This window comes from Ictidomys tridecemlineatus, chromosome 1, assembly GCF_052094955.1.
Source record: "Ictidomys tridecemlineatus isolate mIctTri1 chromosome 1, mIctTri1.hap1, whole genome shotgun sequence".
Lineage (NCBI taxonomy): Eukaryota > Metazoa > Chordata > Mammalia > Rodentia > Sciuridae > Ictidomys > Ictidomys tridecemlineatus.
Window position 1 is genome coordinate 60,630,342 of NC_135477.1, and position 21,925 is coordinate 60,652,266.

The 21,925-nt window shown below is 37.9% G+C and overlaps 1 protein-coding gene across 1 annotated transcript in view; it reads left to right on the forward strand.

Annotated features, from left to right (window-relative positions):
* Positions 1 to 21,925, forward strand: part of Ccdc6 (coiled-coil domain containing 6) — a 112,741-nt gene that overhangs the window by 85,731 nt on the left and 5,085 nt on the right. The window contains exons 4-8 of the mRNA XM_005334318.4: positions 32 to 135; positions 2,253 to 2,413; positions 6,933 to 7,089; positions 10,043 to 10,143; positions 21,331 to 21,455. Coding sequence (XP_005334375.1) covers positions 32 to 135; positions 2,253 to 2,413; positions 6,933 to 7,089; positions 10,043 to 10,143; positions 21,331 to 21,455 — 648 coding nt within the window. The remainder of the gene's footprint in view (positions 1 to 31; positions 136 to 2,252; positions 2,414 to 6,932; positions 7,090 to 10,042; positions 10,144 to 21,330; positions 21,456 to 21,925) is intronic.

Sequence of the window (21,925 nt, forward strand, 5' to 3'; positions counted from 1 at the left end):
TTTTTGGTAAAACTTTTTTTCCTTCCTTTAGTTGAGACGGGAGAAGATTGACCTTGAAAATACATTGGAACAAGAACAAGAAGCACTAGTGAATCGTCTCTGGAAAAGGATGGATAAACTTGAAGCTGAAAAGCGGTTTGTTTAGTCTTGCTCTTCAGTATGGGGTGTGGGTGTGGTTGTGTGACTGAAGGTGAACAATGGGACATTTGACTTCTTTGGGTGACACACATCATTATAATTTGCCAAAAGAAAAAAAAAGTCAAATCTGAAGTCTTCCTGTATTGGTCGCCTCTTTGTACTTTGTCCTCTTCCTCACTAGAATTTCTGTTCATTTGGTGTCATGAGGCAACAATAGAATTCTTTATGGTGCTGTTGTTCACCTTTGAATTGTTTTCAAGGTGGTTGTAATTGCAACTTTTCACCTTGGTGAACTGCTTACTGCGGCTGCTCTCCAAAGTACTTAGGATATACTGTGTGCTGTCAATTGTGATACATCTCTAAGAATTTCTTAATTAGGAAGGCTGAGACTTTAATAGAAGAATAACTATCTGTTTTAAAACCTACTGTAAAGAAATGCCTGTACATGCTTAAGGTGAAGCATCTTTCTTAAATGTACGTAGGGGTATGAACTATCACTCAACAACTAATGTTTATTAAATCCCTTTGTGCAAGATGCCAATAGACTTTCAGTTTTGTTTGTTTGTTTGTTTTTTTAAAGAGAGAAATTTTTTAATATTTAGTTTTCAGTTTTCGGTGGACACAACATCTTTATTTTATTTTTTTATGTGGTGCTGAGGATCGAACCCAGTGCCCCGTGCATGCCAGGCGACCGCGTTACCTCTTGAGCCACATCCCCAGCCCAGGCTTTCAGTTTTAATCACTGTACTTTGGGAGTAGTTGAGACAGGGCTTAAGAATAGTAGGAAAGTTCTGTCTGTGGGATGTGCATATAAGTATAAAAAAATGAGTGTCTTGAAAGTATTAAATCACTTCACCGTAATCTTTTGTTTGCCACCCAAATTCCTTCTGTCATAAATATTGTTTGGATGCACTTTCATAAATTGTTTTGAATCCCCTCTAGATTAACAAGTACAGACATACCACACAGCTTTAAGAAAAATGGAAATTATACATCTGTAAGGAATATTCATGTAAAATTGAATACATTTTATTATAGCAATACTAATAAATCGAAATGCACAAAGTATATTTTATGTAGTAAATGTAGGGACCATTACACTATTTGACATTATAGTTTTTTATAGAAAGAGTACACCTAGAGTTAATTCATAGTTTGTACTTGGGCAAACATAGGTAAAAAATTAAAACCCAGAGATACCAGCAGCTTGTGGAAAGGGATTAAAGATGTTACCGTTCAGGCTTTGTAGAATGCACCTGGAGACTTTAAATATATAAATATGAAGTTATTGAGTTGAAAAGTATGAAGTGTTCATTTTTTTTTTTACCTTAAAAGCTATCAGATTTAGTGTTTCAACCCAATGATAATTGGTGTAACAGTGGAAGCACCAGTTAGTAACTAAATTTTGTTTTTAGCTTTTTGCCTTATTTTGGCCAGAAGAAAAGGGAGCCTCAGTTCAGCTTGCCATGCCCTTGGCATCAGTTTTTTCTTGTTGAGGCATTACAGGGTATGCCTATTATGCCAGTGACTCTGAACACTGAGGCAGGAGGAATGGTAGTTCCTGGCCAGCCTCAACAACTTCGCTAGACCTCGTCTCAAAAAGGACTGCTGATGTAGCTCAGTGCTAATGTGCTCCTGGGTCCAATTCCCAGTTCATTTAAAAAAAAAAAAAATGTTGAGTTTGTTTATGTGACTTCATCCTCATCCTCCATGGAGATTCATAAGTTTGACCAAAAGTCATTAGGAATGGAATTCCTTATTGTCTCTGTGCGCTAAAACCAACATGTTAAATAGTCAACAGATAATTCTGAGTGCCCACCGTATTCCAGGCATAATAATCAGAGCCAAATGTTAGAGACTTTGCAGTAAGGCTGAATTACCAGGGGTCATTCAAAAGAAAAATAGGAGGTAAGATCTTTTAGCTCTGCCCTCTGACCGAAAGTACCAAGTTAGGATGACCAAACAAATTAAAAAATGGGCAGGAGAGTTAAGCAACCCTAGGAATTCTGGCAATTGCAAGAGCTTGATTTTAAAACAAAACTCCCAGCTAGCATGTTGTTTTGTGTTTTAAAGGCAAATGGTTTTCATTGTTGAAATTTTTCTTTTCAATGAAGAATCCTGCAAGAGAAATTGGACCAGCCTGTCTCTGCTCCACCATCACCTAGAGATATCTCCATGGAGATTGATTCTCCAGAAAACATGATGCGTCACATCAGGTTTTTAAAGAATGAAGTGGAAAGGCTAAAGAAGCAACTGAGAGCCGCTCAGCTACAGCGTACGTAGCCTTCTGTTTCACTGAGGTGTTTTTTTTTTTTTTTTATCTCTTGACTTAATATATTTACCAAATACATGGTATTACTCAATTTACTGGTCATTTTGTATTAATTAAATTCATATTGTATTTATTGCTGAAAGATGTTTTCATAAATGTATCCGTCATCCTGGAATGCATTTTTTAAGTCTTACAGTAGAGGAGAGCAAACAGTTTAAATTACTTCCAGAAGATAATCCAAATAATATCAGAAGTGTCCAGAATCGCAGGTGGTATTTTTTAATCTTTTTCTCCCATGTTTATCTCTCAGTTTGTGCTAACCAAACCTGTGTAGGAGTCTTCAATACACTTATGGAGGCACTTATGTAGCCAGAGAATAGAGGGTTTGCCTTCCTATTAAATTTAGTCTTATCTGACATTTGTTCGTGGTATTTGAAGAATAAATGCATTTGATATTTATACTTAATATTTTGGAAAAGGCCAAGATGTTGCATTGGAAATCAAAGAAACTAGATTTCTGAATACTTAGGTAAACTTGGGTGTATAAAATTCTTTCATACAAATGAATATACTTTTTTGTCCCTTTTGTTTTCTTTTTATGTCTTGCAAGTTTTTTATTCCCCCCCCTCCCCCAGCTAATACTTACAGAGCTGCCTTAGGTCCTTTGATCATACCATAATTTAAGTAGCTCCATCCCAAAGGACTCTTTTTAAGGCCACAACTAAGGAGAACATTTCGGCATACATGTTTGATACCTATGCAAGAACACCTTCAGCGTAGATCCCAGGTGCTTGTGCAGAGTCATACAGAATGTGATTGGAGATTTCAGTGGCTCTTTGTTTCTTCTTGAGGTTCATTTTAAGCTCTAGTCCAGTTCTAGTCCAAACTCCTACACAGGTTTGGTTAGCATCTGGGATGGTGGTGCATCAAGAGCACTCAGGCTCTTTATGAAGTACAGTATATAAGTTTCCTATTTCTGATGGAACAAATCACCCCAGCATAGTAGTCAAAACAACATGTATTACCTAATAACTCTGGAGGCCAGGAGTCTGACGTGGGTCTCACTGGGCTAATATCAGGGTGTTAGCAGGCTGTGCTCCTGTGGGGAGGCTCTAGAGACTGGGGGGATCCTTGGTCTTGCCTTTTCCAACCTGTAGAGGCTGCTGTCTTTCTAGGCTCCAGGCTTTTGTGGAATTTTTTGGAGCTCAAACTCAGGGGAGCTTTACCACCAAACTACTTCCCCAGCTCTCTTAATTAATTAATTAAAAAAATTTTTGAGACAGGATATTTCTAAGTTGCCCAGGCTAGCCTCAAACCTGCAATCCTCCTGTCTTGACCTCCTGAGCAAGTAGAATTACAGGTGAACACCCCCACACTTGGCCCTTGCCTCCCTTTATCAAGGTTCTTATGGTCATGTTGGGCCTACCCTGATGATCTGGGATAATCGCTCCATGTCAAAATCCTTAATCACATTTGCAGTGCTCCTTTTGTCATGAAAAGTAGTAGGATTTATAGGTGTTAGGGTTCAGCATGTGGACACAGACCATCATTCTAACACCACAGAGGTTCTGGACTTACACCAGGGTAGAGGTGTGGACCACTCAAAAAAAAAAAAATTGTTTTTAAATGTTAAACACAAGTAATTCTGATGTGTATCCCAGGTTTCTATATACTAATTTTTATACACCATGAAAACATGTGAGGTTAATCAAAAATTTCTCGGCTATTATTTGTCTGTTTTTGAGTTTTACTGCGTTGGGTAGACAAATACCTTTGAGCACCTTTCTGAGCTCTTTGCAGTGCTGTCAGTTTGCCACTTTTTTTGCTCTTTTATACTTGCCTTGTTTTGCTCCGAGGAAACTTCTTGGGAAAAAATGTTGAGGAAAGGATTTTTCATTTTTACTTTTTTTCTCCCTGCTACACAATTTGGTCTCTGAAAAGACTGTAGATACCAACGCAGGTATCCATAAGTGCTATTCTGAGCTTATAAGGACAAAAACAGCTGAACCAAAGCAGCAGCAAGTGGCTTTTAGCTGTCTGCAGTTGGTTCTTTTGGGCTTGGAGGATGAGCCATGGCTTTTCCTCACCGTCTGCCTCATCCCTCTTAGATTTGCTGACTTGTACTTCCTATGGGTGCAGATGTGGCATTAGCTCCCACCTGGAAGTCCCACTGCATGTGAACATGATCCTCTTTCTCAATAGTTCTTTGCTCTAACTGAGCATTAGAATCTGCTGGGAGCTTTAATATAACAGTGGCTGGGCCTCTCATGCTCAGGGATTCTGATTTAATTGGCTCAGATGGGGTCTGGGCCTTGGTATTTCCTACCCATCAAATTAGAAGGGAATGCAAAATGTATGGACCAGGTTAGGATCCTTTTTCGGCCTCCTCTTTCAAGTTTGTCTGGAAGTTGTCCTCAGATTGATAGTATTTTTGACTAAATTTTGGGAGGTAGCCAAAGATGGAGGAAATACAAACTGTGGCCCTTGAATACTAGGGAGTGAAGGAAGGTGGGTGACTCTGTAGGGCAAGTAAGCCCAGTAGAGGTGGTACCACCCTCTATGCCTGGGTCCTTGACATCCACCTGGGTTCTTGTCTGTGCCTCTAGCATCTGAGTGAATTGTGGAATTGCCAAGTACTCTTCTAATCCTCCCACGGAGACCCTGTCTCCAAAATGAATGAATGGATGAATAAGCAAGCAAGCAAGCAAGCCTGGGGATGTAGGACCCTACCTCACTTAGGAAATATTCTTATAGATTTTTGTTTCAGTATTGCCCTGCTAATGCCCCAGGTGCTAAATAATTGACATTTTGTTTGAAAGACATGCTTCCTCTTAAATAACTGTTCGGAGAGCCTAATGAGTCTTCAATTCTGGGAGGCTTTTCTGTTTATGTTAGAGAAAGGCAACTTGTTGTGATGGTCACCCTTATGTCTCTAGGAACAGTAAGTAAGCCCAGGGGCCCATCTTGTGCTTCCAGTAGAGCTAAGTGAAAACTTTTGCACACTTTCGTATTTGGGAAGAAAGAAACTGTTCATATTAAAAGTGCACTTTGTAAATATTTTCCCAGCATGCCTTCAATTAAAGAGATTTTTGAGTCTAGATTAGACAGCAGGGTTTCTAGCTAGATTGAAAACAATTGGGGGATTTAGTGTTTAGTCTACATAATAGTGTTTAATAATTTTTTAAAAAATTATAAAATAAGAATGTTGAACTTTTTAACGTTCTGTACTGTTGTGTTCTTGGAAATCATTATACAGTTACCATCATAAGTTATTTGCTAGACCTTCAGAGTTGCTAAACAAATTTCATGGCCATTGGGAATCCAGGTAGGGTCAGATGTGGGAGAGCATCACACAGCATTCAGTTCCTCCCATGTTCTTAAATTTGGACTTGGCCAATAACACAGAGTAGTAACCACTAATAGAAAGCTCTCAGAGACATTCACATAATCCCTGAATTTGCAGCTGTTTTTCAAAGGAGAGAAACATAGACCTAAGTCCATTGACTAAGAAGAAACAAAAAAAGCAAGATAATTGGTAGATACTGAGTTTTATACTAAAATTTTTCTGTTTACTTGGTTACAACAGATTCTATCTCAGGTTAACCAGAAAGTAGAGGAGGAGGGCTTTGCATTTTGTTGAAAAAGTGATATCCTATGAACAGTAACTTCAGAAAGACAAGGGAACTTAGCAGAAGGAGATTCAGGGACCTTATAGTGATGTAATTTCTCATTTCATATCCTGGGGAAAAGGATCTGCCTGGATCATCCTGGGCCCTGTGTATAGCTTGGAGGCTGGGTGTGCTGGGTGTACATCATAAGCAGGACACCAGCCCTAAGGGTGCTGGCAGTTTCCAGACCTGTACTTTCCATCTGACTCATGCTGTACGTCTGTCACAGCAACAGTATCACACACTATATATGAGGCCTATTTCAACTATGAGTCTCAAACTTTCTTGTTTACTGTTAATTTCTGTTTTTTATCAAGAGAATGTTAACTGTTATTGAGCGTTACTAGCACAGTGCTTCTTTGCACACCTCCTTTACCAGGGACAATACTTGTGCTAACAAGTGTGACAGGCCCCAGAGGTGATCTGCAGTGCCTGGAGGAAGCAGCCAAGGTGGTACCTGGAGGGCATCCTGTGGCAGAATTCATTTCCCTAACTGGACTCCCCTGTCTTCCAGATCCAGCAATAGAGAAGCCATTACCTCCAGACTCAGTTACAATTCTATTTCCTCTTCTGCTTAAAGCTCCTTAGAATGCAAAGGAATGGGAATGAAGATGCCCACCTCCCAGCACTGCCTTTTGTATTTTTTTCTAAATGTAAATCAGTGATAAATTTTGATGCTTGCAATAAACTTCAAATTCAGATCTCTTCTGTATGCATGAGAGTGAGAAAGACTGTCTCAGAGTAATTGCTCTCTCTGCGGTGTAGGAGCTGACCTGGAGTCTCTTTTTTTTTTTTTTAAGATTTGGCTACTAATTGTGTGAAATGTGGTTTAATTGAGAACTCTGGCTTTGCAGATTCAGAGAAAATGGCCCAGTATCTGGAGGAGGAACGTCACATGAGGGAAGAGAACTTGCGGCTGCAGAGGAAGCTGCAGAGGGAAATGGAGAGAAGAGAAGCCCTCTGTCGACAGCTCTCCGAGAGCGAGTCCAGCTTAGAAATGGATGATGAAAGGTATGGGTTTGTCCTGCGTCATCAGATTTAAAACAAACAAACAAAACCAAGAGAGGTCTGAAGAAAGGACTTGTCTTTGTATCCTATTAGATATGGTGACCTTAGATGGCTTAAATGCACATCTAATTCACATCAAGGGGGTAACAGTGAGGACGAATGCCACCCCATTAAAATAGATGTGCAGAATGGATGAATGCAGGAGCTTGGACACTTTCCTTAAAAAGAAAAAAATTCCATTTAAAGATATTTGGTGGGGGGAAGAAATGGAAGCAGAGTTTGCCTTTGTTGTTGATTGTGTTAAAGCTGTGTAAAGCTTAAGCCCAGCTAAATTCCCATTGAAGGATAAGCAAGCTATAGTGTAGCCCAAGGAAACAAATGTTTCCTGTAGGTTGAAGGAGAGATAGATGTAAATGGCTATTTCAAGGACTTGCCATAGCACAGTGGATAACTTCTGAGCCTTTTTGATGGTACTTTTAAAAATAAAACTGAAGTATTTTTTTTGTTTTGTTTTTTTCCATCTGCAGGGGGCTATTCATTGAACCTCCTCACTGTCTCACTAGGAATGGGCTAAACTGAGGGAGTCATCCATTGGTTTATTAGAGGAAATGGTCTGAGCTTTTGTCTCTCTTTTCTACCTCCTCCTCTGAACTTCAGACGATAAGCAATAGATCTAAATTGAAATACAAAACAAGAACCCTCTAGGTAGGAGATTAGCTTTTCTCTGAACCAGATCATTTCCGTGAGGAAATTTTGTGCAAGGAAATTCCCTGGATCAGGGTTCTGTGAGCTAGGATCACATCTCGGTGTGAGAGGTGAGACCGAGCCTCTTTGGTGGCCCCTCCAACTCGACTGAGCAGTCAGTGTATGATTATCTGGTGTCTGAGGAGTGGCAGTAATGATGACAAAGTTGGTGAGTTCAAAGCCAGCCTCAGCAGAAGTGAGGCATTAAGCCACATGTATGGACCCTAAGCCACATGAGCCATAGATCCAGGGGGCTGCCAAAGCTTTTGATCTATTTCCTGTGGACAATTTCAAGAAAAATGTTAAGATTTTCTGTGATAGGAGTCTAGAAATGAGAAAAAAAGACATTTATAAAAAGTAGGTTATCCCATTTAAAATCTTTTGTTCTCATTTGAAAAGAATAAACATTATTTCTGGAAAGTTTATATTACAAAAACTGTCATCTTTAATTCTAAATTTTACTGATACATTTCTGGCATTTCCCCATTTTCTTTTTCCCTAAAAATCCTCTGGAATCCTGAGGATCTTTTGACTAATAATGTCATCTAGAATACCAAACATCTTATTAACTACTTTATTAACTACCTTGATTCTCAGACCATGTTACCCTACACAGCATCCTGTACCCAATTTTGGATAAGACATACTCTAGGGACAGTTTCTTCTGAGTGTGGTGACAGTACTGAAGTTACTTCCAACTTCCAGATGAATATTTTTTCCCAGAACAGATATTTGCTCCAGAAAGTCTGCTTTACCTTTTGTAGGTCAAGTTGCCCCAGCCATAGTATAGCTGCCCAATAAGTACTTCTCTGCATTCTAGAAATGATGATCTCACATTTGGGAGAAAGAAAATCCTGACACTTCAGACCACAAGAGGTGTGGTGACTGCCTACCTGGATGTAGAATACAAAGAGAGGTCTTTCCCAGTGTCACTATGGTGAGCTGCACTAAAGAGGAAGAATAAGTGGTGGCTATGTAATTAAAATACTTGTGAAATCAAGGAGCCTGATTTTGTTCAAGTCCCATAAATGTGCTTAGAAGTGGCCGCCTCAGTTTCTCCTGTGAACTGACTGAATATCAAGGCTGAGATCTTCCTTGGGTTAAAGGTACACACACACATGGCTGCAAGCCCATGAAGTTTATCAAAAAGTTTCTCAAGCAGAAATTTTCCCTCTTGAGCACTTTGTGATTTCACTTTCACATAGTGAAAGTTGATATTCCTCACCATCACATTTCAGCATTCTCATGTCTGATGTGACTTTAGAATCTAGGAAGTCACACTCAGCAAAGTGTGGCTTTGCATGACCAGTTGAAGGAGCTTGGTACTCATGTCCTCTGATCTATTTTAATGTGTAGCCATGTTTTAAACATGGCTTGCCTCATAAAGAGGCGATATTCAGTTCTTTGGCATATGTATCTTTAATCTTTAATTTGATGACATAAACTTTGGACCTTCCTTGGTTTTGAGTTTCAAATTGCAATTCAGACATAGCCATTAAGCTAGGAACAGTGGCATATGCCTGTAATTCCAGTGACTAAGGAGGCTGAGGCAGGAGGTTTACAAGTTTTGAAGCCAGCCTCAGCAACTTAGCAAGATCCTGTCTCAATTTAAAAAGAGCTGGAGATGTGAGATGTAACTCAGCAGTAAAGGGCCTCGGAGCCAGGCACATGGTGCATGCCTATAATCCCAGTGGCTCGGGAGGCTGAGAAAGGAGGATTGCAAGTTCAAAGCCTGCCTCAGCAAAAGTGAGGCATTAAACAACTCAGTGAGATCCTGACTCTAAATAAAATACAAAAAATAGGGGTGGAGATGTGGCTTAGTGGTTGAGTGTCCCTGAGTACAATCTCCGGTACTGAAAAAAAGGGAAAAAAATGTCACACACCCAACCATTAAAACATGGATGGATTTTTATTTCTTGGGACAGAAGAGGAGAATTTTTGCATAGCCCTTGTGTATCATGTGACTCTGTAACCAGGCCTCCATCTTAAGAAGTCATCCTGAATTCCCTTCCCTTCGCCCTTGCAGAGAGAGGTTTACCAACAGTGGAGCAGTGTGACTTGGGAGTCCATCTTATAAATGTCTCCTAGCTACATTATTACTCTGAACATTCCAGATTTTGACTTCAATGTGATTTCCAAACACTTTCTCATAGAAGCTCTCTTAAGAGTGATTTAAATGCAGTTCTAATCATTTCCTCTTCTCTCTTCTTAGGTATTTTAACGAGATGTCTGCACAAGGATTAAGACCTCGCACTGTGTCCAGCCCAATCCCTTACACACCTTCTCCAAGTTCAAGTAGGCCTATATCACCCGGTGAGTATATGTCTTCACTATCTCAATGAATGATTTCTGGTTTAATAGACAACCCTGATGATATTCTCTTCTAGCATATAAAAATCGAGTAAACAGAGATAACAGATAACAGTCGTGTGTTGTTCGAAAATATCAAAAACATGCTACTATCAAGACTGATCTTAACTTGAAAATTTTAAGCACAAAAGCTGTAGTGACAGCTGGTATTTTTCTTCAAATTTTTTTCAACCTTAGAGGAATTGGACTCTGAAATATCTTTTAAAATGAAGACTGTTAAGAAGAACAAGACTGTCTTTGACTATGATGTTAAATCTCAGTGGATGGACAGAATTCCTGGGTAGATTTCCAAGATGCCTTATAATATATCTTCTTTGGGTTCCTTTACTGTGTTCCAAATACATTATCTCATTTTTATTCTCAGTATAATAAATAATGTAAGAATTATTTTTCCTGTGTTACACGAGGGGAAGCAGCCATCAGGAGGTTCCCCACCTACGGGTCACAGATCCAGTAAGACAGAAGGCAGGGCACAGCTGTTTCCACAGCCTGTGTTCTGCTTAGCAGGAGCTGCCTCCTAATGTTTCCCAAGATTCGAGACTGGGACTGGGCCCCAGTAGGCTGACCATACGAGAAGCAGTGGACTTGGGTCTGGCGGGTTGCTTTGGCTTTGTTCTTATTTCTTGGGACAGAAGAGGGAGACTTTGCTCCAAGGCAGGCTTGTTTCATCTGAACCTGAAAGCACCCTCCCTAGGGCATCTGGCTCAGCACCAGCACTGCGTGGGGCTTTTGGGCCAGGAGGACAAGTGAATCCAGCAAGAGAGGAAGAAGAGGAAGGAGAGGAGGGGGCAGGAGGCAGGTGGAAGAGGGGGAGGAAAGACAGGTGGCAGCTAAGGAATTGCAGCTTGTGGCTGAAATGATGAGACCGTTGTTCTTGTGGTTGTTATAAGCATGTTTTAAACAGAACTGGAAGAAAGAGTATATGGAGTCCGGGAGGGGGATGGAGGAGGAGTTTCACAGTGGAATCCAGTGAGGTGACTGCTTTCTAGTGGAGCAGTGTAAAGGTTTTGTACAAACACTTTTCATGTAGGGCAACAGCGTTTCACGTATTCTGATATGATAATTAAAGTGAAGGACCCCTCCTCTTAAGGATGATGGGATGGGAAATGGTGCTGTAATTCCATTGGCCATCAATAAGAACATGAGAAAGGAATGGCTTGGTTTTGTGATTTGGGGGATCCAGCCCAGCACTGGGCTGCTGAGACTTTTTTTAAGTGGAGAAAATCAAAAGATGAAATACGTAACACATAAAGTGGCAGCTTGTGTATATTTGGGGCCAGCATGTTGTCACAGACCGAAAGGACTTTAACTTATGGATAATGGCATGGTCATTGCCCTCTGTTCTTGCCAAGAGGATATTCCTGAATCTGTTTCTCCATCTCTCCAGTAGCCTGAGGTCTCCCTCCAAAGGCTTCTTCTCTTCCTGTTTGCTTCTCTGTTTTCCCAAAATAGCTCTTGGTTGCATTACCATGAAAAGGTCTTTTTTTTTTTTTTTTTTAAATCTACTGATTTATTGATGTTTTTACATGAATCAGGAAGGCATGAATCAGGTAGAGGCAAAATGGAAGGCTACTTTGTAGTTGATGGCGATGCTGATTCTTAGTATGATTAATATCCTGTTAGAGTTATTTAAACCTGAAGAAATTTTTGGAAGTACGTAATTTTCAGTTGATTAAAAAAAAATGTTGCAGTCACTGAAAAAAGTAAAATCCAAATGTCATATCTTGGTTTAGAATATTACTTATATTATAACACATACTCTTTAGGAAAATTTATCCCATCTGCATGATTTTGACTTTGTCTGCTCCTGTTCCAGTAGTGTGTCCTACATCAAGTGTGGGGTTAGCTTGTATAGATTAGCTGTTTTTCCCTTAAACTATGTAATAAATGACATCTAGGTTTGTTTTTCAGATATCCTAAATGAGAAAGTTTTTATCCTATTTTAAGTTATAACCTCAAAGTAGGCTTTATCTCCTATTTGGTAGTAAGATTACTTCATTTTCATGTGACAGTGTTGCAATGCTATACATAGTAGATCAGCAAAATATGAATATTACAATCTTATTTCATTTTATTTTTTCTTAAAGCATTATAATTGTACATAGTATTTGGGTTCCTTGTTATAAAATGATATATGCAAGGAATTTTGTTTCAATCCCCATTTTCCTTCTTCCCTTTTCTTCTCCTTCTCCCAGTATCTCTCTTTTCCTCTATTGATCTTTCTTTTCCTCCTTTATATAGTTATTTTTGATTGGTATTTTCTATATATACATTCAGGTGAAATTTTTAAGATACATTTATATATGTATATAATATGATTTTTTTAAATTCCATATTTCTATTCCTTTCCCTTGTTTCTTTCCTCCCTCTCTTTTTCCTCTTCCTACTCCACTGGTATTCCCTATGTCTTTATGATATCCTGTGCCCTCCCTTGCCACCTCTTTTATTTTGCTCTAGTTTCCCCATGAGACAAAACATTTAGCTTTTGATTTTCTTTTCTTTTTTAAAAAAATATTTATTTTTTAGGTATAGATGGGTACAACACAGTGCCTTTATTTATTTTTTTTTATGTGGTGCTGAGGCTCGAACCTGGGTCCCACCTGTGCTAGGTGAATGCTCTACCACTGAGCCACAATCCCAGCCCCTAGCTTTTGATTTTCTGAATCTGTCTTATTTCACTTAGCATGATTTTCTCCCATTCCATCCATTTATCAGCAAAAGCTATTATTTCAGTCTTCTTTATGGCTGAGTAATACTCGTTCTGTATATATGCCACACTTTTTGGTTGCTTTCATGGGCATTTGTGTTGACTCCACAATTTGTCTATTGTAAATTGTATTAATATGAATATTGAAGTAGCTGTATCACTATAGAATGCTGATTTCATTTCTTTTGGATAAATATTGAGGAGTAGGATAGCAGGGTCATATGGTAGTTCTAGTCCTAGTTTTTTGAGGAATCTCATGCTGCTTTCCATAGTGATTGTACTAATTTGCAGTCCTACCACAATGTATGAATGTACCTTTTTCCCCATATCCTTGCCAGCATTTATTCTTGTGTTCCTGATAATTGCCATTCTGACTGGAGATGAAATCTTAGTGTGGTTTTGATTTGCATGTCCCTTATTGTTAGAGATGTTGAACATTTTTTTCATATATTTGTTGGCCATTTGTATTTCTCTTTTAGAGAAATTTCTATTCCTTTTTTCTAATTTCTCTTAATTCCACCATTTCCCATTTGTAATCTATTTTTTTTTTTTTTTTGCGGGGGTGGGGGGAGATGGTGGTTCTAGGGATTGAACCCAGGGCCTTGTGCATGCTAGGCAAGAACTCTACCAACTGAGCTATATCCCCAGCTCCGTAATCTATTTTTTATTGATCTTTTTTAAGTTTACTTTAAAAATGTTTTTTGTAAACATCATTAGTGTTCACTGTTTTTTCATTATGCATGATTTTGTGTGGTTACATGTGTACTCATAGCATGATTGTTTTGGAAAAAAAATGTATATTTCTAAATTTTTACTTTCACATTAATTGTTTTCCTTTGCAATAATTATTTGTTCTTGTGTTAGTTGGGGTTCAATTACATATTGACTGGAGATATATTGATCTTGTAAAATTTGTGGGTTTATTCATGTATTTTTCTTATCCCTTTTATCTCCCCTTGTTTGCTGTCTCCTCCCACTAACACCCAAGTTTTCTTTACTCCATTTTCTCTTTTTCTTTATTATTTTCAGTAAATCTTGTATTCCTTGTACATTACAGTTGATATCTGCTACCTTTCTCTTGTCTCTTCTGTTCACTTTTTAAAGTATTTCAACCTTTCTTTAACCTTCCCACTTTACTTTCTCTTTTCCTAAGAAAGTGTAATCCCACTAAGTAATAAAATTATAAAGTTCATGCAATTCACACCCCATTCTTATGAAAGTGATTATAAATACAGTAGATGACATAGTAGGCACCTAAAATTGAATGCCCTATCTAGTTCCCATAGTTGTATTGCTGGTACTGATATCAAATGCTGCCCCTGCCATTTCTGCGTAGGTGACAATTAGGGATACAGATGTCAAGGTAGACACTGGGCATTTATCTTAAAATTTTATGCATTTATTACTGATATTAGTGCTATTCCTGGCTTCCCCTCCCTTAAGAGAGGCTAGAAAGTAATTGGGACAGTTCAAGATATCCTGCTGTCGAGAACAAGTCAGACAAGCAACAATGAGCATCACCCCACAGTCGATCTAACCCTACCCGAGCCTAATCATTTCTTTACCTCATAGTTGGGGAGACAAAAACCCCAAAGCAGACCCTTAGGAGAAATAACCAGAGGGGAACTTAGACATGTACTCATATATCAAAAACAGAAGTCCTATAATAAAAAAGAAAAACACATAAGATAACGCATATAAAAGAGGAAGGGTAACCCACCGCAACTGATCTCAAGTCTAGGACCTCACAAACATAAGCAAATAAGCAAACAAATTCTCCCCCCAAATTTACAATTCCCCAACAAAAGAACCCACAGAAATGAAAGTGGAGGAAATTCTAGAGAAAGATTATAAAAAACCTGATTGTCAAAATGTTCAGTGAACTAAAGATCTAACAAGTGAATTAAGAGAACAGATTCAGGAGAAGAAAAATAGTTTTAATAAAGAAATAGAAATATTGAAAAGAAAACAATCAGAACTCTTGAAAATGAAAAAAAAAAAGAATTTAAAAATTCACTTTAAAGCATCACCAACAGACTAGATTATGTAGGAAACAGAACTTCAGCATTTGAGGACAGAACCTCAGGCCTTGAAGACAGGATGTATGAATTTGAGTACACAGAATACACAAAGGAAAAAAAAAATAGAACATGATCAGAATATACAAGAACTTGGTACAACATCAAGAGACCAAACCTGAGAATCACCGGTACAGAGGAGAACATGATACAAGCGAATGGCATTAAGAACATTTTCAAGAAGATAGTCATAGAAAAATTTCCCCATATCAGAAAAGAGTTATACATACATAAATAGACAAAACCAGAAGATAATTTCTCCAAGACACATCATAATCAAAATGGCTATCATAGAAAATAAGGAAAGAGCATTAAAAGCCACAAGAGAGAAACATTAGTTCACATTTAGAATCAAACCAATAAGGCTCACTGCAAACTTCTTAACTCAGAGCCTAAAATCAAGGAGGGCATGGAATAAGGTATTTCAAGCTCTAAAAGGAAACAATTGCCAACCCAGATCACTGTACTCAGCAAAACTCTCTTTCATATTCCATGAAGAATTAAAAACCTTCCATGACAAGGATAAACTAAAAGAATACATGACAATCAAGCTAGCCCTATAAAGAATGCTCAGAGATAAATTGCACACACAGGAACCCAAAAAGAAACCCCTACACTCCCAAATGAATGAAAATCAATAGAACACCAATCATGTAAATGAGAACCAGGACAGAATTAAATACAAAAAAAAAAAAGAAAAATCAAAATGACAGCAAACCACAAGCATATATTCATAATAACTGAATAGAAATCGTCTCAACTCCTCGATTAAAATACACAGATTAGCAGAATGAATCAAAAAAACAAGATCTATCTATATGGTGTTTGCAAGAGACACTCATAGATTGAAGTTAGAAGAAAAGAAAAAAAAAGTTTCACACAGATAGAGTCCAGAAACAAGCTGGAGTAGCTGTTCTCATATCTGATAAAGCTAATTTTAAATAAAAATAAATCAGAAGAGACAGAAAGCCATTTATATCCTGAGAAAGAGAATAACCCAACAAGAAGAAATAGCTATAGTTAATCTATATGCCCCAAATGTCAGTGCACCCAAGTACATTGTACATACTCCTTAACATTAATTCCCAGACAGATCCCAAAAATAATATTGGAAGACTTCAACATACTTCCATCACCAATAAACAGGTCACCAAAGCATAAAATCAACAAAGAGATATCCAATCTAAATAACATTATAATGAAGTGGACCTAGCAATAGACATCTACAGAATATTTCACCCTAAAATAGTGGAATTTACCTTTTTCTCATCAGCTCATGGAATCTCCTCCAAAATAGATTGCATTCTAAGTCACAGTGTAAGTCTTAGCAAATACCAAAAAAAAAAAAAAGACATAATCCCATACAGTATATTGGACCATAATGGAATGAAACTAGAAATCAACAGCAAGAAAATTAAAAGAAACCACACACATGGAGATTAAATTAATTCTTAATTAATTTTTAAAATTCTTTTAAATGAAGAATGGATTAAAGAAGAAATGAGAAAAATTATTACAAACAAATGAAAACAAAGTACATCATATCAAAATCTCTAGGACAGTATGAAAGCAGTATTAAGAAGAAAATTTATTTCATTGTATATATGCATTAAAAAAAACCAGTTCTACCTCAAGGCCTTAGAAAAAGAACAAACTAATTCTAAAATCAGTAGAAGATAGAAACTAATAAATAAATAAATAAAAAGGATCAACTCCACAAAGAGTGGGTTCCTTGAAAAGGTAAATAAGATTGATAAACCCTTAGCCAAGTTAAACCCCCCCCCCAAAAAAAGACCCAGTCAACAAAAATTAGAGATGAAAAAGGAGATATCACTACAGATGCTTCTAAAATTCAGAGGATCGATAGAAACTATTTTGAAAATTTATGCTCCAATAAACTGCAAAATCTAGAAATACATTGACAAATTTCTAGACACATATGACCTTCCCAAATTGAACCAGGAAGATAAGATATACAAAACCTAAAAAGACCAATAATAAGTAATGAAATTGAGGCAGCAATTAACAGCCTTCTGAAAAAGGAAAGCCCAGGACCTCAGCTGAGTTCTACATTTACAGAAGAAATAACCCTAGTCTTCCTCAAATTATTCTATGAAAATGAAAGGGAGGGAAACACTCCCAATTATATTCTAAGAAACCAGTATAATCCCTGATGCCAAAACTAGACCAAGATGCATCAAGAAAAGAAAATTACAGCCAATATCCCTGATGAACATAGATGCAAAAATCTTCAATAAAATCTTAGCAAACCACATTCAAAAACACATGAAGAAGATAATACACCATGATCAAGTGGGCTTCATTCCAGGAATGCAAGTATGGCTCAGTACATGAAAATCAATAAGTGTAATTAATATCTTAAATAGAATTAAAAATCATATGACCATTACCAATAGATGCAGAAAAGGCCTCTAAGGAATACAGCACCCAATCATGTTAAAAACACTGGAGAAACTAGGGATGCAAGGAATTTACTTCTGCATTATAAAGGTTATCTGTGACAAACCCAAAGCCAATGTAATACTGAACAGAGAAAATCTGAAAGTATTTCCTCTAAAATCATGGACAAGGTAAGGAGATTCACTCTCACCACTCTTATTCAATAGAGTTCTCTAAACTCTACCAGAGCAATCAGGCAAGAGGAGGAAAAAATAATTCTCTTTATTTTTTTCTGAAACAATTTGTGGTTCTCAGTGCTAAGAATATCTTCCTTAGTAGAAATACACTATTCTTTTCATTGTGTACTTTTTATTTCCATTTTAAACATTTGGGCTTTTCTTCCTCTTGCCCCATTGTGGCTAACATTGGAAATCTTTTATTTTCACCAGCTTTTTGAAGTATTTTGCATCCTCTTTCACAATTTGGTTGAAAAATACCTACTGAACAATTTATGAAAGGAACCTCTTTTTGATTATGTGTAGCTTTATATGTGTGAATTGCATTTAGGAAGTGTTACTTTTCAACAATTATTTTTCAAGTTCTTCATATATTTTATGGTGCCTAAGAAAAAGATATTCCCAGTTAGCATGTTCTGATGTGCCTAAATCAGGGGTAAATAATACTGAGGTCTAAAAATAGCTCTGTTCCCACTAATAATGGGCACACCCAGCTCCCAGACTTTGGTTTCTAATTCCATTCTTTAGTGAAAAGAACCTGGGCTGCTTGCGTGATGGATGATTCCAGGTCTGGGGCACCTGGTAGTACAGTAGGGTAAGAAGGTGCTCAAAAAACAAAATGGGAGTGGAGTGTCTGACTACGAGAGCTCCTAAATACCAGAACTAAAACAATTTTATCACTAAAAGAAATAGGCACAAAATAAAGATGTTTTTGTCAATGATGACATTATTGTCTTAGTGAGTGTAAGCACCCTCTATGATGCTCATAATGAAATTGCCTAAGAATGCATTTCTCAGATGGTGCCCTCCTCATTAAGCTATGCCTGAGCCAGTTTTTGCAGTTTGCAATTTCAATCGAGGGTTTTTTGGTTTTGTCTTGGATTTTTATATTTTATTATATTCCTGAGCAAGAGTTTGAGATGTTTGATCATTAGCATTTAAGGGAAAACAAAATTAGTAAGACACGGCTTCTGGCCTCTAAGAGGCAACAGGGTCTGTGAGCCACAACAGGACCTGGGGAAGCAGGTAAAACAATACATATGACAATAACTCATTTTATTCTCATGATAACTTTGTGAAGTAGTCCCACTTGCCAGTTAATGAATTTAAAGCACAATGGGATTGAGTGACTTGTCCACTGTTGTTCAGTGCCAAGTGGCAGAGTTGGGAATCCAAGGTAATCTTTCAGTCTGGCTTTAAATCTGGGCTTTTTACCTATTCAAAGAATTGGGGAAGTACTGATTGACATGGGGGAAGAAAGGGGCAAGGAAAGTGAAGACATTCTCAGGCAGAGGGTACAGAATGGGTAGATAGGTCTGAAGGAGGAGTGATAAAGATCTCTCTGCTTCTCATCTTGCTGCCCTGGTATTAGCTACCCTGAATTTTTTTTTTTTTTTCAATTGGGGATTGAACCAAGAGGCACCTTACCACAGAGCTAAGTCATTTGTATTTTTTAATCTCAGGACATGGTCTTGCTAAGTTGCTGAGGCTGGTCTTGAACTTTTCATCTTCCTTCCTCAGCCTCCTGAATCACTGATTACACACATGTTCCACTGTGCCTGGCTCAAGCTCTTTATTTGGTTTGGGGTAAGGCAAGCAAGATTTTTATACTCACATTGAGAATACTGACTTAGAACATGAGAAGGCAGTTTGGGGACAAACACACAGGACTTTATAGCAGCCAGAAAATTGCACCCCTGGTCCCCCAGTTAGGTGAGTAAATAGTCTTTGGAGATGTGACGTATCATATCAAGTCAGTGACTTAATATTTATTACTTTTCAGAAAAGTTAACCTAGTAGTACTAGAAAACAGGCTGGGATTTTATGTTTTTCTTTCTTGTTAAAGAACCTCTTGAGCTCTATTTGGGGATAAAGAACCACTTTTGTACACTTTCCTCTTAAATTTACCACTTTTCATAAGAAGTAGAATTTGCCTATTTAAAGGCAACTTCTTCTCCCCTTTCCCAACTGAACGATGCCCTTGTGATACCGGTAAGCATCATATGGACTACTTGTCTCCAGAAGACCTCCATTTTACAAAAGTAAATCAAAAATCCACAATTAGAAATCGAAACATGTCAAACAGAAAGCACCACTTATTGATAACCAAGAAACACAGTAAGCCCTTGTCATTAGGTGTTGAGGGCACAGCAAAGTCCTGTTGTGGGACAACTGAGAGAAGAGCCTTGGTGACTGAATGTCTTTCATGTCATTCAGAAAAGCAGAAGTAGAATCCATTGGCTTGGCATGTAGTGGAGGATCACAGGCACAAAGCAGTTGACAGGGAGTTCCTATCCACACTCCCCTGAACGGATCCTTTGTTGTATAATGTTGCACAGTGACTCTGCACTTATTCACCTTGCTTAACAGAAACTTTATTCCTGTTGAACAGCAATTTTGCCTTTTCTCCTCTTTCTCCTCAGTCGCTAGCAACCACCTTCCTCTCTCTTTTAGTTTGACTATTTTAGATTCCACAGATAATTGGAACCATGGAGTTATCTTCCCGTGACTGTGTTATTTCACTTAGCATACAGTGTTCTAGGTTCATTTGTGTTATCACTTATAACAGGATCTCCTTCTTTTGGAGGGAATAATATCATTTGTGTCTACCACATTTTTCCTTATGAGCTCATCCAGTTAGGTTGTTTCTGCATCTAGACTGTTGTCACTAATACTATGTGGAACACGGGAGTGCAAATCTCTCTCTGAGATACTGATTTCCATTCTTAATTCCTGGTTGTCAGGGACAGCTCTGTTTTCATTTGACGGCAGGCGGCATCTCCATACCATTTTCTGTAGTGATGGCTTCATTTTATTCTCACCAACAATACAGTTTCTCCATATTCTTGCCAAGAGTTCGTTTTTTAAAATAATAGCCATCCTAGTAAGTGTGAAATATTAATTGTGGTTTTGATTTGTTTTTCCCTGATGATTAGTGACATTGAGCATCTTTTCATATACTGACTAACCCATTTGTATTTCTTTGAAGAAACGCAAGTTCAATTCCTCCGCTTTATTTATTTTATTCGTTATGGTGGTTCTGGGGATCAAACCCAGGGCTTCACATATGATAGGCTTTACCACTGAACAACACCCCCTTTGCTCTTTTTTTAAATTGAGTTCTTTGCTCTTTAGTTTGATTTTGTTTGTTTGTTTGTTCACCATTGAGTATAGAAGTTCCCTATATATTCCGGATCCCTTATCAGATATGTGGTTTGCAGATATTTTCTCCCATTTTGTAGGTTGACTTGTCACTCTGTTGATTATTTTTCTTCTAGGGCATTTATAGTTTCTGTTCTAAAATTTTAAATCTTTAATCCATTTTGAATTGATTTGTGTGTGGTGTAATATAAAGGTCAAATTTTATTCTTTTGCATATGGCTTTCCAGTTTTCCAAATATTTTTGTTGCCAAAACTGTCCTTTCCCTATTGTGTGTTCTTGGTATGCTTTTCATAGATCAGTTGATGGTATATGTGTGAGGTTATTTCTGTGGGGTTATTTCTGTGAGCTTTCTGTTCTGTTCCAGGGCTTGACTTTTTATCTCTCTCGTTATCCAGCATGCCGTTTAGTGAGCCTTCTGCCCTTCTCATCTGCTTTTGTGTTTTGGTTAATAAGAGACCATCTGCATTTTAAAACGTAGATGGTTGAAGATACTAATACTTAATTAAGTTAGAGATGATACTTAATTTGTTGCTATATTTCATTCAGGTCTGTCATATGCAAGTCACACGGTTGGTTTCACGCCACCAACTTCATTGACTAGAGCCGGAATGTCTTACTACAATTCTCCGGGTCTTCACGTGCAACACATGGGAACGTCCCATGGTATCACAGTAAGTGTCTCTGGGAGTGGGAAGCAGCATTTCTAAGGGTGGTACCAGATGGTCCTCTTCAGAGGCTATAATTGATGCCTTTAAACATTCGCCTTTCTTCCCATCTTTCCCCATCAGTTCACCTTAAACTGCAGGTACTTCCCTATAGTTTGACACAAAGTTCTAATGTTAAAATTAGACTCCTTCCCAGGATGCAAAACTTCAACTTACTTCCTGTGGAATGTAACTTGTAGTGTGGCCAGTGCCTCCACTGAACTCTGACCAGTTCCTTGCCATAAAGAATTACTGTTGGTTGCCATGATACCTGAAAATATTTGTTGTATGCACCTTTACAAGTCACTACTAACCCTTTATAGTCCCCCTGAAGTTAATCCTTTTTCTAGTTTTACTCAGAAAATTCTCTCCTGATATTAGAAGGAAGCTTAACTGTATCTGGTTCTAATTCCATTAAGGGGAGGAGTTTTTTGTTT